Here is an 18,088-nt window from a genome sequence, read left to right as displayed (position 1 = left end):
TATTTGGGGGGGGAAGGGGGAGTAAAGCCATTTCAATGACCAAAAAGAGGGAGTCTATGAATTTAATAAAAGTATTGGTTCAAAATTCTCAATGACAGGTCACAGAGACAGTTAATCTGATCAAGTATAAAAAAGCTGTACAAGTATCTCAGGGCTCTGATGGCTTCAGAGATGTCTCAGGTTATATGGTGTGTGTGTGTAAAAGCTTGACATCTCTGCTTTGTACAAGGAAGACTGGTTAGAGCTGCACACATTCCAGGAGGGCCTCTGTTGAATAGAATTGGCCAAATCAGATTAAAAACGCAGTATCTATGGTGAAGGCTGCAAGCTGCCTGCTCAGAGATTCCACTGATGTGAACCAGAAGTTCCTTGCATGTGGTCAGGCCCTAAATTTGATACTGGAATTTGAAAACAAATTAAGATTCCCATGTAATATTGACTGCTTTTTTTTTTTTTCTTTTTTTTTTCCCAGAGTAAAAGATTTTACAGCATGGAATGCTATATGCAGTGGTTACATGAGTCCAAGTAATTGTACCAATTATATAATTTGATATAATTGCACTAATTACATAAACACATAATAATGAAATATAAGTTATTCCAAGAGCTAAACTGGAAGAACATTAAAGAACCTAAATCTGCTCCCACTTATTCTAGTACAAATCAGAAACAATTCCCCTGAAATCAATGAAGTTACCCAAATAAAATTGGCCCCTACTGTTACAAGCAGGCATGTAAATCCAGCTTTTGGTTCAAGGGTACTGACTGGGCAAGCAAATGAAAGCTACTGGGTATTTTGTACTGATGCAGGTTGCTAATCCCTGGCCAAATTCCAGTGTATGCAGTGAGATTCATGACAAAGTTAGATGTCTTCTACTCTTGTTCTGATCTGTCATCCAGCATCTGTGGGTTTTGTTAAATCTTTCAGCTGCTGATCCTAAAGGAAAATTTTTGTTTTTTTTGGAAATACTGAGAACTGAGAATGAGCTGGACCCAAACAGGAATTCCAGAAAACCAGATTCAGGTGTGTCTTTACTTATATTGGTGTGAGCCCTGAATTGTATCTGCAGACTTTAGGGGAATTACTGCAGACTAACACCAGCATTAACTGAGACACTCCTCTTAGACAGAAGTTTGTATTTCTGATCCATTTTGCCAACTGTTCTCTGACCCTTCACAGCAGAAACCTTCACTCCATACAAAAACTAGCCTTACAAAGGATGCATTTGGTGAGGGGTTTCCCTCTTCTTCCATGGCAGGGCAAGTGCAGCAGTTAATTTTCAGTTGCTGACTTCATCTCTCACAAGTGACAAAGCAAAGAAGGTGAGAGCTGGCAATTTTGGAGCAGGTGTCTATTATGTGTGGAAATGCGTGATATATGCAGAGTCAATCCAACAAGTGCTCTGTTGCACCACATTGTGACAGTCACCCTGTTCACACCACCCTCATTAACACTAGTGGGAGGTCCAGGCACAGAGATGGGGTTTTGCCTGTGTTAGGATGTTTTAAAGGATGATGATTTTCCAGTTCCAGAGATTGATTCTGTCACATGATAGAAGACACTGATTTAACATTTACAAAATCAAGTTCAAAGCCTATCGAAGACGAGACAATCACCAAGTCACCTTTGGGGGGTATGGATGTGACCCAGCTGTGTTTTGAGGCAGAGTACCTAGCCTGCTATAAAGCAATGAAACTGGATGCTCAGTTTTATATGGATGGGAAAGACAGATGGGAAAACCCCAAAATTTTTGAAAAGCAGCCATCAAGCTTGGGCATCTCATTTTTCATTTTGCCTGATTTCAAAAATGCAGGACATGGAAGCTGCACAAAGCAGAATTCCTGCACTCCCCTGTAAAAAGCTGGCAAAAGCAGTAGCTTTGTGACATTGCTGAATAGCTAAGCCCAAACTGTCTCAAATTGGTCCCATGAAATTAAAAGAAGACTTTTGATTTTATTTCATTTTAGCCTTACAAATGTGTGTGACAGGTTGCTGTCAGCACCAGAATTCAAGAATATCTCACTGTCATTAGAATGTCCAGAGCAGCAAGTGACTCCATGCTGCAGAAAAGGCCAAGCATGTTCAGTTCACATCGATTTCTAGTCTCTTTCACACAAAATAAAAGGACCTGTGAGCCTGGACTATGATCTTCCCACTCCCAGGTGATGCCCCTCACCCTATCCTGATATTCAAGCTCTTCCTTGCATTTTTGTTTCTGCCCCTTAAATGCCATGATTCTAGCTACAAGTAGGAGAGCAGAGAAGGCAGGGACAGGGGAAGAAAGCTGGGAAAGACTTTTACCAAGAAAAGGGGTGCTTTTTGATGGCCCTTGTGAAAGAGTTCAGCATCCTGAGCTTGCTTGTGGGTTTGCAGCAGGATGCAGGGCACAGCCCATTCCTGCTCCTTGCTTCTGGCCAGCCCAAGCTCAAAGCATCCTGGCTGCCAGCAGTTCCCTGTTCCCCATGGTTGCAGGTCCAAATCCCACGCTGAGACACCCTGCACTCCTCCTGAGCACAGGAGTCCCAGTGTACAATGCAGGGTTTGGCTTTGACCCCAGGAACCAAACACTTTCAATTAAGAACGAAACCTAACTGGAGCCAGCCTCCAGGGCCTTGCATTTCAATGGGCAAGATTTCTTAATATATTATTTTTTTTTTTAAGTGTAGCCCAGTCTAATTTATAATGACAGTGTCATATTAGGGCAAGCATGCCTTCAGAGTGAAGGGATGAGTATTTGCCACTGATTTCAAGGGGAATTTATTGAACTCATCAGTTCCACACTTGACTCAGGGAATGAAAAGCAGAGAGAAGGCTGCTGAGAAATGGAGCAGCAACAGTGAGTGGTGGCTTTGACAATCAATGTGCAGCTTGAGGTGGTGAGAAAGCTGTGATATATTCAAAAAATTTGGACTGGAGGACAAAGTTCTGCGAAGCAGATTGTTGACACAGTCACAGCAAATTACTCTTCCAGCTCTCCTGTTTAACCCCAGTTCCAGGCTGTGGGAAAAGCTGGGCAGAGCTACACCTGAATGTAAATTGTAACTAGAACCCATCATTAGTTGCACGATCTTGCTTCTTCAACACTTTTTGGGTCTCAGGGTCAGATCTAACATTTGCTAAGTCAACAGAGGTCCTTCTGTCAGCTTCAGCTGGCATTTGCTCAGGTCTCCAGGAGGAAGCATTTATCTGTGAAGATCAATTAAATCAATATCTGAGTACATGTGCAGCTGAGTGTTTGAGTATTTCTCAACATTTTTGGGGTTTGTTAGTAAAAGGGATGTATTTTACTAAAAAGAAAAAATAATCCTCTCTTGGTGTCAGCTAGTTCTGGGAAAAAAATTAATCAAACTTACTACTGGTCTTTTATTCCTGGAAGTGCTTTCCACATAATTATTTTACTTCTTCTAAGCAGTCAGGGAGTGACCCAGAGAAGAAGTTACATTCTTACACAGCAGGTGAACCAGGAACTTGCTGTAAATGACCTGCAGGTATGCGGAACAGCGCCGTTCCTGCGCCCAGAGCCCCTGCACTGCTGCAGAGAGAAAGAAGCAGATGCTTACATGTATAGACAGCAATAAAACTGGAGTGTAACATTTTTAGGATCGCAGCTGAGCTCTCAGACGAGGCTTTCTGCAATGACTAATACGACTACGGTCTAATGCGACAGTTCACCGTCTGCAGCCTATTCAGTCCCGAAAGTAAGCGAGTTCCTCCAGATGTTACACACTGAAAAAAAGAAAAAAAAAAAGCACATCCAGTTTTCAATCTTTTTTATTTATTTAAACTGTACACAAATGTAAAATACTTCAACAGCAAATCTAAGTGAAAATTGTTTGGTTTAAATTATTATGGAACAGAACCTAAAAGGAACTTTATTAAATAAACATAAAAATTGGATTTAAAGGATGCACATATTGTAATGTATTCTACAATAGTCACTTTTTTTTTCACTCTACATTCCATGTGCGTATGGTATAGAAAAGACACTGAATAGAACAAACAGAATCCATTTTGTACCCTGAAACAATTGGTAGGCCTCGTGAGGGATTGCTCAGTATGACTACATGATATATGATGGCTTTGCCATCTCATAAAAATTATAACTAATATGTTGGCCTCTTTGGTTCCAAAATTTATGTATAATACATTTAACTGTATTCATTTTTTGCTGCTATAAAAATAACATTTTTTTTCAAATGGCAGTTTTTGACTAATCATGCAACTAAATCAGTGCAAACATTAAAAGCAATCATTCGCTTTAAAAAAGAAGCAAAAGATTTAATTTCAAGTATAAAAAAATATAAAAAAGTCATATCATAAGTCCAGTTTTGTCTAGTATGGGTCAACACTTTAAATTGCATAGCTCATGCGGCACCTGTTTACCTAGATAGTGAGCAAAGATAAGTGCACTATCAAGTACCACTTTTCAAGGCATTGAAATTTGCAAGTGCTATTATACGTGCATTCAAGCAGTTTGCAAGTGCTATGCTGTATCATTATTTTCTGATCTTTATGGCCATCCTTGACACCTCCTGGTAAGGAAATTGAAAGCACTCCCCTCTCTCCTCTTTTCCAAGACTTGTAAAAATGTTCCTCGCCTGTTATTAAACACACTGCATTTCTCAGAACGTCTCCACTCTGTCGCTGTCACTCCCCTTCAGGGTTCATTGGTTTAGCCGTGGTGGCCATTGCTTGTTTGCTCATCCCCCATGTGACATGGCCTTGCCGGGTCCCCCGTTGAAGAACACAGATTGCAACGTTGACTTTTTGTTCTTCGAACAGTGAGAGATGCCAACAGTCAACACAGTCCAGATACAGTATTGATTCCCTTTTCCAAGACGCGGCGGGTGTAGCCAGCCATGGGTTGCTAGTGGGCAGTGAAAGCATCGGATCATGCCAGCCCAGCTTGTGACTTCGCAACAGCCAGGTGTTAGAAATACAGCAGTTTCTTATATGTCTGTCCCCTTTTCTCTCTCTCTCTCCCCCCTGATGAAACCACACGATTCCTTGCTGGAAGTGCTGTAGGAAGAAGCGGGTATCTGTGATGTTTATGTTTAGATAAATTTAAATTAAGAGGAAGTGATCGCCTCCCAAGGCAGGTGTCCTGCAGCTTCCTGTTAGACCTAAGAGGTGACAGTCAACTTTTTTTTTTTTTTTCTTTTTTTAATTTTCTAAGTTTGGTCATTTTGACACCTGCGTGCAAGAATACGTAGTGTTCTCACAGTCTGTGCTTTTGCCTGAGCAAAGGGAGCTCATTTCGGTCTGGCTTTGCCGGCAGGCGGGGAAACAGCTGCTCAGCCGTTCACTCGTACTGGCAGGCATTTAGGTCCGTCGTCACTGGTCACTGACTTTCTGTGCTCATGTCCCTTTTCCGAGCTGCCTCGTGGGTGTGTGTGTCTGTGTCTGTGTGTATGAGCGCGTGTTTGTGTGCGTGCCCACATTTTGTGTGTGTGTGTGTGTGTGTGTGTGTGTCTTTAAGATATTTCATAGCATTAACTTATAAGTGGTAGAATATATAAGTGTCCATGATCCACAAACTGCCACTGTCCTGACACCAAAGTGAAATGATTATTTTTTCTTTTTTTTTCTTTTTTTTTCCTTTTTTTTTTTTTGTCAAACTTTTCCACAGTGACTTTCCAACACTGATGCCTGGATACACAGTGAAACTTCCTCCAACACCATCTTGTACGGGAATGTTTCTCTCTCTCTCTCCCTCTCTCTCTCTCTCCCCCACTAAAACACACCTTAAATCAAGCACAACCACATTCTTCCACAATCATATTGGGAACGTCCCTTTTCACAATGTTGTATTCATCATCAAAGTACAGCATTGACATTGTGCTAAGTTTGGTTGGAATGCAACAGGAGTTCACGGTGCCCGGGTTCAGCCCCCGCATTCGGTACTGATTCACGACAGCGGTGTGAAAGGAGGAAGCCGACCCCGGGACACCGGCCAAGTAGGCCGGGCAGCTCCCTTCACAGTAATTCCCATAGTAACCTGATGGTGCTATGATCCAGTCATTCCACCCAATGAGTCTAAAGTCAATGTAAAACTGTTGCCTGCAACATAGATTGGTCCTGCCATCGCACTCCAGGCCTCTTTTCCGGATCCTGTGTTTGTTATCGGCGAGGCGGGCTTGCACCACTAAAAAAGGCCGGTGGGATTCCTCCCCGGGGTCCACATAAATTGGCAGCACTGAATACTCTTCACAGCCCTCACATTGAACATCCAAGTTCAGTCTCCTTTCTCCTCTCTCAAACAGAGCCTGGATCGCCTCTGTCATGGGAAAAGTGTGCCAACCACTTCTTTTGAGATCAACTTTCTTTTCAACCACATTCCACTTGTTGCTAGTGTCCGGGTCTTGGAAATAGACTTTGACTCTTACTTTTCGCCTGCTGCCTTTCTCTAAGACATATGGAAGCAGCTTCAAGTAAAGCCACAGGCTGGCTTGAACGACAAACAAGTTCTGGTTCCCTTCATTCGAGATGAAGAAATAGAGGCGGACTCTAGATGAGGCCAGATCGTCTGCAAGATAAGGAGAGATCAGCAAGATTAAGTCAAAAAGGAAACATTAGCTTGTGTGCCTTTCTGGATTCAGGGAAAACGCTAGAGCACAGCAGATCGAGCGAACAGCGATGGGGCCGTGCCAGCCAGAAGGCATGCACTGCATCAGATATCCCCAATTTGCAATCAGAATTAATTGAAAAGGGGACTTCCCACAGCAACCTTCAACATCGGGCTGTAGTCGGATGTGTCAGATCCGCAGACATCAGTAAGAGCTTTCCAAAATATATGTTTTTTCCAGCCAGCCAGCTTTAAAGATGCTAAAGCAGCACCTTGAAAAAGACCGGCACCAGAACTCTGCTATCTCATCAGTTTAAGAATAGTTTTAACTTTCAGCTACCTGCCAATTCTCATGGGGAGAGCTCTTTCAATAACCAGTAAAACGCCAATGCCAACCCAGGGATTTTGTTTCGATTTGCACACATCCTCGTCGCGGTTTAAAGGAGAGGATTCACGAGACAGAACGGAAAATATTTCAGTAATGTGCCTGCTTGTCCAACAGATCAAGCTAACCCCCACTTAGTCTGGTAGAATATCTGCTATTATTAATCGTTTCAATCTCTGCCTTTTCTCCCCGAATTGATGAACTCCTATACGAAGCAAGGCAATGAAGCGGTTGTTCCTGCTGTAACGCCGTTATTGGCTGTTCTCAATACGCTTTTCAGCGACACCAGAATTAAAGGAGAGAAATTGTCACAGAAAACCAAATGTCACCAAATGTCTGACATAACCCCTTATTTGTAAACAGAAGAGCCTGCTGCATGAAATATTTCAGAAATACCAGCGGCCTTCCTGCAATTTTGTACTCCAAGTCCCAACTGAATTTGGGGTAGGTGATAAATGTGCCGGCCTTTATGGCGGAGACCATAATTCTGGTCCCTGAATCAAAGCATCCCAATCGCTATTTAAAAATTATTGCTGGAAAGGCATTTTCTCATCTGCCCTTATCGGTTTTGCTTCCGTCTGTACAGAGCTAAATGTAGATTTTTCTGCCTTTTCCTTCCCTAAGAATCTTTAGCATTTTTGTCAGTCTCTGAATGGGATTTTTTGCGTAGTCGGTGTCTTCATTTGTTACCCTAGATGCCTTTCAAATGTGCCTCCAGAGCCCATTCAGTACCTTGTAATAGTTCAGTGACAAAAATTTTCACTGTGTTTGTCTACGTTTTACATAAAGTCAATTTTGGAAGTGTTACAAAAGGCAGCGATTGACTGAATACCAAATAGAAGTACAAGCCCACCCCCAATCTCCCAACAACAGCCTATTAAAAAATAATAACCCCCAAAATGTACACTAAGAAAGCCTTTCACATGTTAGTAAATACACAACTTTTTCATAAACTGGGGTGACAGTGACAGAAAAAGAACAGTACGGTGTTGCTGCACCGATCCACATCACTTGTGTTGTGTGAGATTGTGTGCGCTCATAAATTTTGTATGTGAATATAACAAGCATATGTATAATGCAACAGATCCCATAGATACTGTAAATGTATATGCCTTTGGTAAGTGGGAGGGTAGATAAAGAAGATGAGTGGGCAGCATACAGGATAGAAAGAGATTTATTTTGTGGACAAATGATATATAGATGCCACAAGAAGATAGAGAGAGAAAAATGAACCAAGCGATAGAGCAATGAAGGAAAGAAGAAATGGGCAAATAGACAGGAGAGAAGTAATTTGCAGCATGATGGTCTTACAGCCAGATGTGCAAAGTTCACGGGGACAGTGGTTAAACTACTGGAAAGCTGTGCTGAAGGGATTCGGTGACACATAACTGCAATGGCTGGGCAGGACTGAGATGGCTGGTACCGTGGGGATGGAGGGCAGTTAGTAAACGAACTGACGGACAGAGAGGAGACAGAGACACTTGGTAGGACGCTGCATGCAGTGGACAAACAGACAAGGCCAATACTGCAAATTAAAGCTAAATAAATTGGAAACAAATGGAAAGAGAGGATGGGCAAATGCAAGCCTCAACAGACAGATGCAAGCAGTGAACCAGATGAAGGAGCAGGGCAGACAGACAAGGCAAGGGATGCAAGAGATGGAGCGGGACAGGCAGAGGAGGGACAGTGGGACAGGCAGGGATGGAGACAAGCCCCGGTGCAGCTGGAATGACCGCCGGAGGGGAGCCGGCGGCACAGAGGCTGAGGAGGGATGGAGGGACAAGAGAGGGGAGTTTCAGGGCACAACCCGGGGAAAATCACGGCCACAGGGGCACAAGCAGGGAGGACGGGAAGGTGCGGGCAGGGCCAGGGCGAGATGGTGCGGGGCAGCGGGGAGAGCGAATGAGACGGAGGGCAAGCGGGTGAGCTCGGCGGCCAGGTGCCTCTGGCAGGCAGAAGGACAGGCAGGAGGACAGGCAGGGTGCGCAGGGGGCCAGGCAAGGGCAGCCGGGGAACTGCCAGGGGTCAGGCAGGCGGAAAGCGAAGGTGGGCAGGAGGACAGGCAGGGCGAGAGAGAAGACTCACAGGGGTCAAGCAGGGGGACTGACAGGGGTCGAGCAGGGGGAATGACAGACGGGGCGAGGCAGGACAGGCGGGGAGCGCGGCAGGGCAGGGGCCGCGGCGGGTCGGGCAGGGGGGCGCGGGCGGCGGGGGCGCGCGGCCGGGCGGCGCCCACCTGTCTCGGCGAAGCTGATGATCTCGGAGACCGGGTCGTGGGCCGGGGGCCCGGCGCTCGCCTGCCCGTCCAGGCTGGGGATCTCCACGCGGCCGTCCTCCCGCACCTTGCCGGCGTGCAGCTTGCGCAGCGCCGTGACCATGGCCGCCTTGGGCACGGCGTGCGTGATGTTGGGCCGGTCCCGCATCTGCAGCCGGCTCAGGATGTGCCTCTTCACCGCCTCCAGGAAATCCCCGTCCACCTTGCCCGGCTCCTCGGGCCGCCGGAAGCCGCAGGAGGTGCATGTGTCCTGCGGGGAGCCGCCGGCGGGGGCCGGCGGGGTCGGGGTGGCCGCGGCGCCCAGCAGGAGCAGCCCGCAGGCCAGCAGCGCGGCCAGCACCCCCCGGCGAGCCGCCCCGTCCATGGCGGAGGAGCGGGGGGCCGAGCTGGGGGCCGCCCCGGAGCGCCGCAGGGAGCCCGTCTGCAGGCAGCGCCGCTCCGAGCGCTCCGCGGCGCGGAGGGGGCGGTGGCAGCCAAGCTGGGGGGCCGCAACCGCTCCGCGCAGGGGGGGAGCCGCGGCGGAGGGAGGGGGCGCCCGGGGAAGCGGCGTGTGCCGCCGGGGAGGCGGAGGGGGGAGGCTGCACGCGCAGGCACCGAGGGCGAAGTTGGCGGCGGGGGGGGGAACAGGCTTGGCGTGCACGGAGAGAGCCCGGCTCCACGGGGGAGGGGGACGGCAGCAGGTGAGGGGGTGGCTGCGGAGCCCGGGGAGGAGGGAGGGGGAGCGGGGAGCGAGCCGGAGGTGCGAGGGGATCCGGGGAGCAGGGGAGAGGCGGCGCCGCTCTGCCCGGGTGCCCCGCGTCGCTTCAGAGGGGCATCCCCGGGCGCAGTCGCTCGTGGTCCATCGCTCGCTTCGGCAGGTCCGGGCGGGCCGCGGAGAGGAGCTCTCTAGTCCAGCGTCATTGAGGGGGGTCAGGGAGATAAACGAAGCAGATTTATATACAATCCAATTTATAGCCTGGAAGGAGGGGGGGGAGAAATGCCACTTGTACCCCCCCGCCCACTCCGCCCCCGCAAGACAATCCGTGGGTGCAGGTCTCTGAGCAGGTCGGCTCCGCGCCGTTCGGTTGTCCCCCTTCAGCGCCCGCTGCTTCTCAACGTGCCATCAAAGTTGACCCGGAGCATAGCTGGGGAGGGAGCCGGGGGCGGCGGGCAGGGGGTGCGCGGCTGGCAGCTCCACTGTTGCGAGTCTTCTCCCCCCACCGCCCCTCTTATTATTAGAGAGATGCTTTTATTTTCAAAGCAGCGCGGAGGGTCCGGAGTCCGGCGCGGATGCGGTGGCGGCGCCCGGGGACCCCCGCCGCGGGCAGGGCAGCGCACGCTGCGCGGCGCGGAGCGGAGCGGGGAAGCGGCGCGATCCCGGCGATCCCAGGAGAAGCTGCACGGATCCACTCGGTCAGACCAGCTCTTCGGCTCGCTCCCTCGCTTGCTCTTTTAAACAATATCTCCCTTGTTGGTGGTTTGGGTTTTATTATTATTATTGTTATTATTATTTTAAGTGTGATTTTTGTTGTTGTTGCTGCTGCTGCTGCTGCTGCTCCAGTTAATCTGTCTCCCTCTCTGCGTCTTTTTGATCTTTCGCTCGCCTTGTGCTGGCTTGAACGCTGTGTTTTGTTTTGTTTGGGTTTTTTTGTTTTGTTTGGTTTTTTGGTTTTTGGTTTTGGTTTTTTCTCTTTTTTTACGCGTCTGATGTTCCCTCTCGGATCCGCAGTGAAAAGTCTCGGGGAAGCTGCTTGCTCCTCGCTTATCTTCTCTGATCTCCTCCTGCTAATTTTTCCCCCCTGCAAAATCACGACATTGTGGCACTTTCTACTGAAACTTTTATACAGGAGTTAAAACCACGTGGGAACTCCAACCTATAACAGAGACGCCATGGGTTCCTCACTATTTAGGAGATTAAGTTAAGTCTTTTGCCCCCTGGGCTATTACAGTAACTTCCTGATGTGGAAATATTAACTATGCTGTTTCTTTAACTCCCCCCGTCCCCTCCCTCCCTCCCGATTCCTGCAAACACACCCACCGCACACCGGCTCGCGTCCCTGTCCCGTCGTCCGGCAAGACGGACGGACGGACGGACAGACGGACAGACCTCGAGCGGCGGCAGCTCTGGCCCCCCTCCCGCCCCGGCCGGGAGATGGATGCCCCCTTCTTCCCCTCCCCCGGTGCTCCTTGCCTTTTAAGCACTTGAAAGAAGAAGTCATTAGAAAGTTTACCGTCGGGTTGGCTTTGCGACGGGGCGGGTTTCTGTTTGTTTGTTTGAATGGGCCGGGTAGCCGGGGCGGGTGCCGGGGACTGTGTGTGTTTTCCGTGGGGCAGGAGGGACGCGGAGCCTGTCGGAGGCAGCGGGGGGCGGGGGACCGGGGCGGCGGCCGAAGGGAGCCGGCAGGGGAAATAACGGGACCGCCGCGCTCCCGCAGCCGTGGCGGGGAGCTGGCAGCAGCGCCGGCCCTGCCCGCGCCCGGGGACCGGGTTTTCCTCCGCGCCTTCGCGGGGCAGCGCCGGGCTTCGGCGTGGGCCGCCGAGGCAAAGGGGATAGCCGCGACACCCTTGGCAGGGGTCAGGAGAGATTCCCACCCGGCTCCCCCCAGCAGCCCTGCCCGGGGGCGAGCGGCCGGGAACGGGGGTCGAGGGGGCGGGGAGAGAAGCCCGCCGCACATGGGCGGCCGCGGCAGCACCGAGGCGGCAGCACCGAGGTGGCACCGCGGCCGCTCCGCGCCCCCGCCCGCTGCGCTCCGCTCCGCTCCGCGCCCCGGCCGAGCCCCGCGGGGTCGCGCTCACCTGCGCGGGGCCCGCGCGCCGCCGCCGCCGGGGAAGCCTGGGCCGAGGGCGCCCCCTCTGGGCCGCGCGGGGAAGCGGCGGCGGGGCCGGGCGGGGTCACCGCGGGAGCGGGAGCGGGAGCGGGACAGCGGGACGGGACAGCGGGACAGCGGGACTGGACAGCGGGACCGGGACAGCGGGACAGCGGGACAGCGGGACCGGGACAGCGGGACCGGGACACCGGGACCGGGACAGCGGGACAGCGGGACAGCGGGACAGCGGGACAGCGGGACTGGGACAGCGGGACCGGGACAGGGGCGGCGGGACGGGGACAGCGGGACCGGGACAGCGGGACGGGGACAGCGGGACCGGGACAGCGGGACAGCGGGACCGGGACAGCGGGACCGGGACCGCGGGACCGGGACAGGGGCGGCGGGACGGCGACAGCGGGACTGGGACAGCGGGACAGCGGGACTGGGACAGCGGGACAGCAGGACTGGGACAGCAGGACTGGGACAGCGGGACTGGGACAGCGGGACAGCGGGATCGGGACAGCGGGACAGCGGGAGCGGGGCAGCGGGACAGAGACAGCGGGACCGGGACAGGGGACAGCCGGCATCCCATGCCAACCCCCCGGCGCACGGGAGCACCGGCCGTGGCGGGCAGTGGGGAGGTTCCCGCGGGCCGGGCAGCAGTGTCAGGTCCCGCAGAGGCGAGGGGCTGGGCAGCGGGAGGTCGCGCTGGAGCCGGAGCTCTGCTCTGGGCGAAGGAGCACCTCGGGCAGAGCCTTCTGCCCGGGCAGCGGGGCTGCCGGCCCTTCTAATCGCATCTACTTTTCTTTTTCTCCCCCCGCCCTTTTTTTTTTTTAATAACAAAGAAAAATCTACCTTCAAGAATGAAGACAAGTCTCAAGACCTTCATCTCTTTCACCGAGCCAGATGGTGCTTTTCAAAGGGCAGATGCAGGACACACAAATTTCAAGCATGACAGCAAAGAAGTCCCTTCTTCTTTGTAGAAGAAGAAAAGAATAAAACTTCTCATAGATCCCTGGACTGCACACGCATGAGGGCTGTTAGCTGTCACTAATACAAGCAACTCAGGAGTGTGAAGAGGGTCAAGTGGAGGATCAGCTCATTACTGTGATCTAAGAATGGAGGGGACAAATGCTATTCTCATCATAAATATTTTCTTTCTTTTTCTATAGTGCAAAAGGAAAGACATTTAATGCTGTGCTTCAAAGTCACATTGCAATCCCAATCTAATTCATGTTCGTGTTGGGTTTAATAGAAACAAAGTCTAATTGCATATACAGCTTTGTAAATCCTCAGCATGACTTGGAGCTACCCTGATGAGAGACCAGAATTAGGTACAGTATTTCCTCCCTGCCAGTAACAGGTTTTGAATGGAAAGCCTGGAATGTAAAAAAAGAAATAATGCTAAAAATCCAATCACTCTGACATCCTGTGAGCTAATAAGAGCACGTGAATGCAACAAGCTTAGTACTTCACAGTAATTAATTTGACAGCAAAGAGCTAACAAGAAAACAACAGGCAGAGCAGTGATGACTGGTTCATAGAGGTCACTGTCAAACAAGAAATAGGTGCAAACACAGTCCGTCTCCATTTGGAAACAACTATTTCATTGCTCCAGTGAGAATGAAATGCCAAAGAGGGAAAGTGTCATGGGCTTGGTGGGGATAACAAATCTGGGAAGGTATTTCTAGTAGTAAAACAAGGTAGAGGTTTTCTTTTTTACATATGGGAATTTTTTATCATCTCTGTTACTGACTGTAGTGGCATTTTTTGGCTTTTGCTTCTTTTTCACCCCCTCTCTTTCTCAGTTAACCAAAGCCATTTTGCATCGGGAAGACTTATCTTCTCTCACAATTACTAACAAACTAATACTCTAATAACCTCTATTGTTATTTAAAGTGTGTCCAACACAGCATTCTGGAGGCAGTTCTCACACAATGGACTTTTCTCTGGCTTCCTCCTAGAGGAGAACTTAATCAAACCTCAGATGCTTTCAGGCAGAAGAGCCTTCAGGGAGAGCAAACAGGGTTAGCAGAAAGAAATGTGCCATCTGATTTCTAATCTTGCTCAGGGAGCATGGCCTATTGATTGAGCCATAAAGCTTCGTTAATTTTAAGATTTCCTCAGCTTTCAGTTCTTTCCCTTGGGCATAAACTTGTTGCTTACACATAGTGGCTGAACTATCAGGGAAAGGGTAGCTTCACACTCCCCCCGCTCCTCTCTCTTCCCCTCCTCCCCTCTATTCTATTTGTTCTGAGCTCATCTGCGTGAGGATACATTTTCACACACACCTTCTCAAACCGGCTGCTATTCATCTGATTCAGGGTCATGCTTTTCCATACATTAAATGCAGGGGAAAACTGGGAAGGAAATGGCTGGGATTTGTGCTTGACGGGCAAGCACACGATTAGCCAGGGAGCCCTGCTGTGAGAAAGTACAGCGTCGGAGGGTATTTTCTGTAGAATCATCAAGTCTCATGACTGGAATCTGATGCCTATAAAAAGCTACTAGTATAATGAAAACAGCAGAAACTGAGATGCTCAGGCAGTGTAAATCGGCATGTTCCCGAGACATCCAGCCGCTCCAGAATCACGGAATGGGCCGGGTTGGAAGGGACCACCCGTGGGGTCATCTGATCCAACCTCCCTGCTCAAACAGGGTCTTCCTAGATACAGCCTTTTCTTCCTCTCTAACCTAGATATTTGCTTCTGCACATTTTTCTCAAGGCTGGCGGGTGCAGAAGTCACACTTTTGGAGAGGCCAGTCAGTGCAGCCCTGAGCTAGAAACTGAGCAGACGATGATGGCACAAGGATGCTCCCTCACTGCTCTGTGTTCCCACCATGCCCTCAGTGGGACCATGAACAATTTACATTTGCAAAGGATCTAGCTCCTCACCTTTAGCTAAGGCACCTTTTATGCTCTTAAACCATTAATAATATCTATTAGGTAACCGTACTAATCCCTTTGAGGAAGGATTTTCTCTACTGTACTGATGACTGAACTGAATAAAAGTTTCACATATGAGAGGCCTGGTTTGCACTAGAAATGCTTCTCCTTTGATAACCAGCAAATACAAGTTTTACTAGCACAAGCATCTTTTTCTGCAAGCGTTTCCCAAATAAAATAGGCTATACTGGCAAAAGCACTTTTTTTTGCTCATATAGCTGCATCTATATGGGGGATTTTTGCACGTAGTGAAACGCAATCTGTTTTAAATGGCACTTCAGAAGAGCATTGCTATCCCACAGAAGTTTCAAGGCTAGACCTTGAAGTATATACTTCTGCCTCATATCTGAAAGAGCGTTTTACAAGGTGGCCATTGTCATCTTGCAGGAAATACAGAGAAACTGAGACACACAGTTACAGGGACAGGCTGGGAGTGCTTTGCTCTATCTGGAATTTGTATTTGTTACATTCATTAGCTTCAGATGAAATTATGTATCCATAATCAGACTCATTCCTCACTACACAAAATTACTTCCTGAACAACCATGACAAAAACAGTGGATGTTTGAAAAGCACCATAGTCCTGTATAAAGGAAAAGTCCTATTGAAAATCAAATAGGTAGATGCCATTCTGAATGACCTAGACATTTTCTGAACTGTCAAAGGTAGACCTAACTCATGAAAAAATGAAACCACTAAGAGGTTAATCTGACTTCTTTGCTCCTGCCCATGCTTTTTTAATTGAAAACTTTGTTAACAGAGATCTACTCTCAAAAAGAAATGGTCCTACTCTGAACAGCACTTGAAAAAGAGGGGTTTAGCAGACAGAAACAAAAGACCTGACCAAACTGGGAACTCCTCATCTAAAGCAGGTACAACGAGAATCTGGAGGATGAGTCACAGAGAAACACAGTAGAGCCCTCAACAGGTTTTGAAGAGCATCTATTGAATGCCAGCGCTCAGCACAAGAGTCAGGCAGGATGGGGACATGGGGGAGACAACAGGACAGGGTGGCAGGGATATACTCACAGCCTCAGCCTCCTCTCCCACTGCACAGCTTCAGCACGGCTGGAGTCCCTCTCCCCTCACCTCAGCTACCTCGCCGTGCTTCACGGAAAACGCGCTGGCTGATCGATCCTCTTCAGCAGCCCCTCCATGCCCTGGGAAGGTGTGCAGCCCAGCCCCAGGCTCGCTGTGGGGAATGAAGTGTGGGTGAATCTTGTTCCCGTGGCACAGCACAGTCAGGTACCTGCTCAGGTCGGTCTCTGCACACAGCAGTGTCCCTTTGCCAAAGGGGCTGAGTTCAGGGATCTGCTCCAATCTCCAGAGCAAAGGGACCAAACACCATCGGGTGGATATCCCGTGTGATATTCAAGAGCTATCTGCTGCTTGTTGACGGCCCAGAGTGTTCTTGTTTTCCTCGCACAGTCTGTCCTCTGCAGTCCAAAGCCGTAGCCTTATAACCAGGCAGTGACTTCCTCTGAAGTTGCTTGTATTGACCTAAATAGGTTGGGGCGGGTGAGGACACACAGAGAACATGAAAAAGCTGTGCTGGTTGCCCAACAAAGAAGTGTCTGCTTTGTGGTGAGCACTTTTAACATATAAGCACTTTTAACATACTGTTAAAGAACATGATTTTCATGTTTGTTTAAGTTCACACCAAAAGGCTTGCAAAGTAGCAAAGCGGGTAAAAATAAAATCTGCATTTAAGTGGTAAACAAAATAGTTAAAACTTGACTTCTTGTAATTTGAACACTACTTAACTGAGGCAACGTGTTTAGAAGTCCACGGGTGCTTTTCTTCTATTACATCCACCTGTGACTGATACATCTGATAGACCTAGAAAATGAACTTTAGGATGGAGCAGTATTAAAATCAGGCATCCTGAGAAAGGCAGTGATAATCAGTGAGTGGTGACAAGATGGAGATGTTTCCCTCCAATTTTAAATGGAGCTCAGAAGCCAAAAATGGCTGGTAGCTTTGCAATGCCGTAAGAGAAATGGAGTATAGCAGCTCAGGTCATGTCATGATGGACAATCAGTAGCACTCCATGAGTACCTGAACATAAGCTACCTTCTCTTTTCCACAAGCAAGAAGCACAATGTGGAGGAACTGTCTGCACCTACTTCCTGTGGGCAGGCTGCAGCCTGAACTCCTGTGCTTAGGCCTCAGTTTTGCTCTCTTTACCCCATTTTTGCTAGCTGTAAGTTAGGATGACAGCATTCAACCCTCTGTAAGTTGCTTTGAAATGAAGCAAAGCAGCATAGAAGGAATTCATCTTTTGCATGGAGTTTGACACAAACAGCATGGCCTTGGTGCTGTATGTCAAAAGTAATTTTCAATCTGTTCAGAGTTAAATTGCACAGTTTTGTTTCCATGAATCTTATTATATTAAACCAAAACTGTTGTGCAGTTCAGCTGTTTGCAAAAGAACATCAGAACGAAATTTGGAAGATGATTGTGATAGGTTTGACTCTCTGCTAGGGCCAGGAGCAAGGGACTCCTGTAAGAGCACCAAAGTGCCCCACTTCAAGCAAGGAGGATCTTCTGCTGGGGCAGAGCAGTAGCACTGTCATAGTGGTGCTCTGAATATTTATTCCAGCTGAGAGTTGCCCCACACAATTCACAGTCCTGTGCCCAGTGCTATTTAGCCATTGCAGGCCTCTAGCAAAGCTGTTCAGACTGCCTCACCCACCGTGTTTGCTGCATGGGCAGTGGCTCCAAGCAGGGTCCTCTGCTACCACCCTAAATTACATGAGAGGGTTATTAACAAAAATTTCTGAATCACCTTCTGCCCTGCTCAGTATCTATCAGTCATAAGTCAGGTTAAAACAAAATGGATTGCAAACTCTATACTACTTGGGTGCTAACATCTGCCATTTCTTCCCAAACACCTGAAAAAGCACTTACTCTGTGACAGCTTTTTTCACTCTCCAGGCTACAAGCAGGTCTTCTTGTTCTCTTATTTCCCTGATCTTCTCAGAAGTGGGGGAGCTTATTAACAAAGAATAACCCTAAAACTTCTCCGCAGCCCGTTGCCATTTCTGAGTAATAGTCTTGCCCCCTCAATGTTTACTGCTGTGGTTGAGATCCTTACCAAGAACACTATTAAGAATAAATTATAATATG

General features: G+C 49.0%; 1 protein-coding gene across 3 annotated transcripts; it reads right to left on the bottom strand.

The window, feature by feature from the left end:
- Positions 1-3,754: 3,754 nt before the first annotated feature.
- On the bottom strand, positions 3,755-14,807 carry INHBB (inhibin subunit beta B). 3 transcript variants are annotated; one of them, XM_085066911.1, is made up of 3 exons: positions 12,868-14,807; positions 9,188-11,004; positions 3,755-6,527 (listed from the first exon to the last, which is right to left on the bottom strand). In XM_085066911.1, the coding sequence occupies exons 2-3, from the start codon at positions 9,588-9,590 to the stop codon at positions 5,752-5,754; spliced, it is 1,179 nt and encodes a 392-aa protein (XP_084923037.1). In that variant the 5' UTR covers positions 9,591-11,004; positions 12,868-14,807; the 3' UTR covers positions 3,755-5,751. The 3 variants fall into 3 exon arrangements, with proteins under 3 accessions (XP_084923037.1, XP_084923036.1, XP_084923035.1); XM_085066910.1 differs by lacking the exon at positions 12,868-14,807 and adding an exon at positions 11,437-11,560; XM_085066909.1 differs by lacking the exon at positions 12,868-14,807 and having other exon boundaries at positions 9,188-11,183.
- Positions 14,808-18,088: the final 3,281 nt, after the last annotated feature.

This window comes from Lichenostomus cassidix, chromosome 7, assembly GCF_008360975.1.
Source record: "Lichenostomus cassidix isolate B80296 chromosome 7, HeHo_3.0, whole genome shotgun sequence".
NCBI lineage: Eukaryota > Metazoa > Chordata > Aves > Passeriformes > Meliphagidae > Lichenostomus > Lichenostomus cassidix.
The sequence above is the reverse complement of the archived record's forward strand: the minus strand, read 5'-3'. Positions and strand labels throughout refer to the sequence as shown.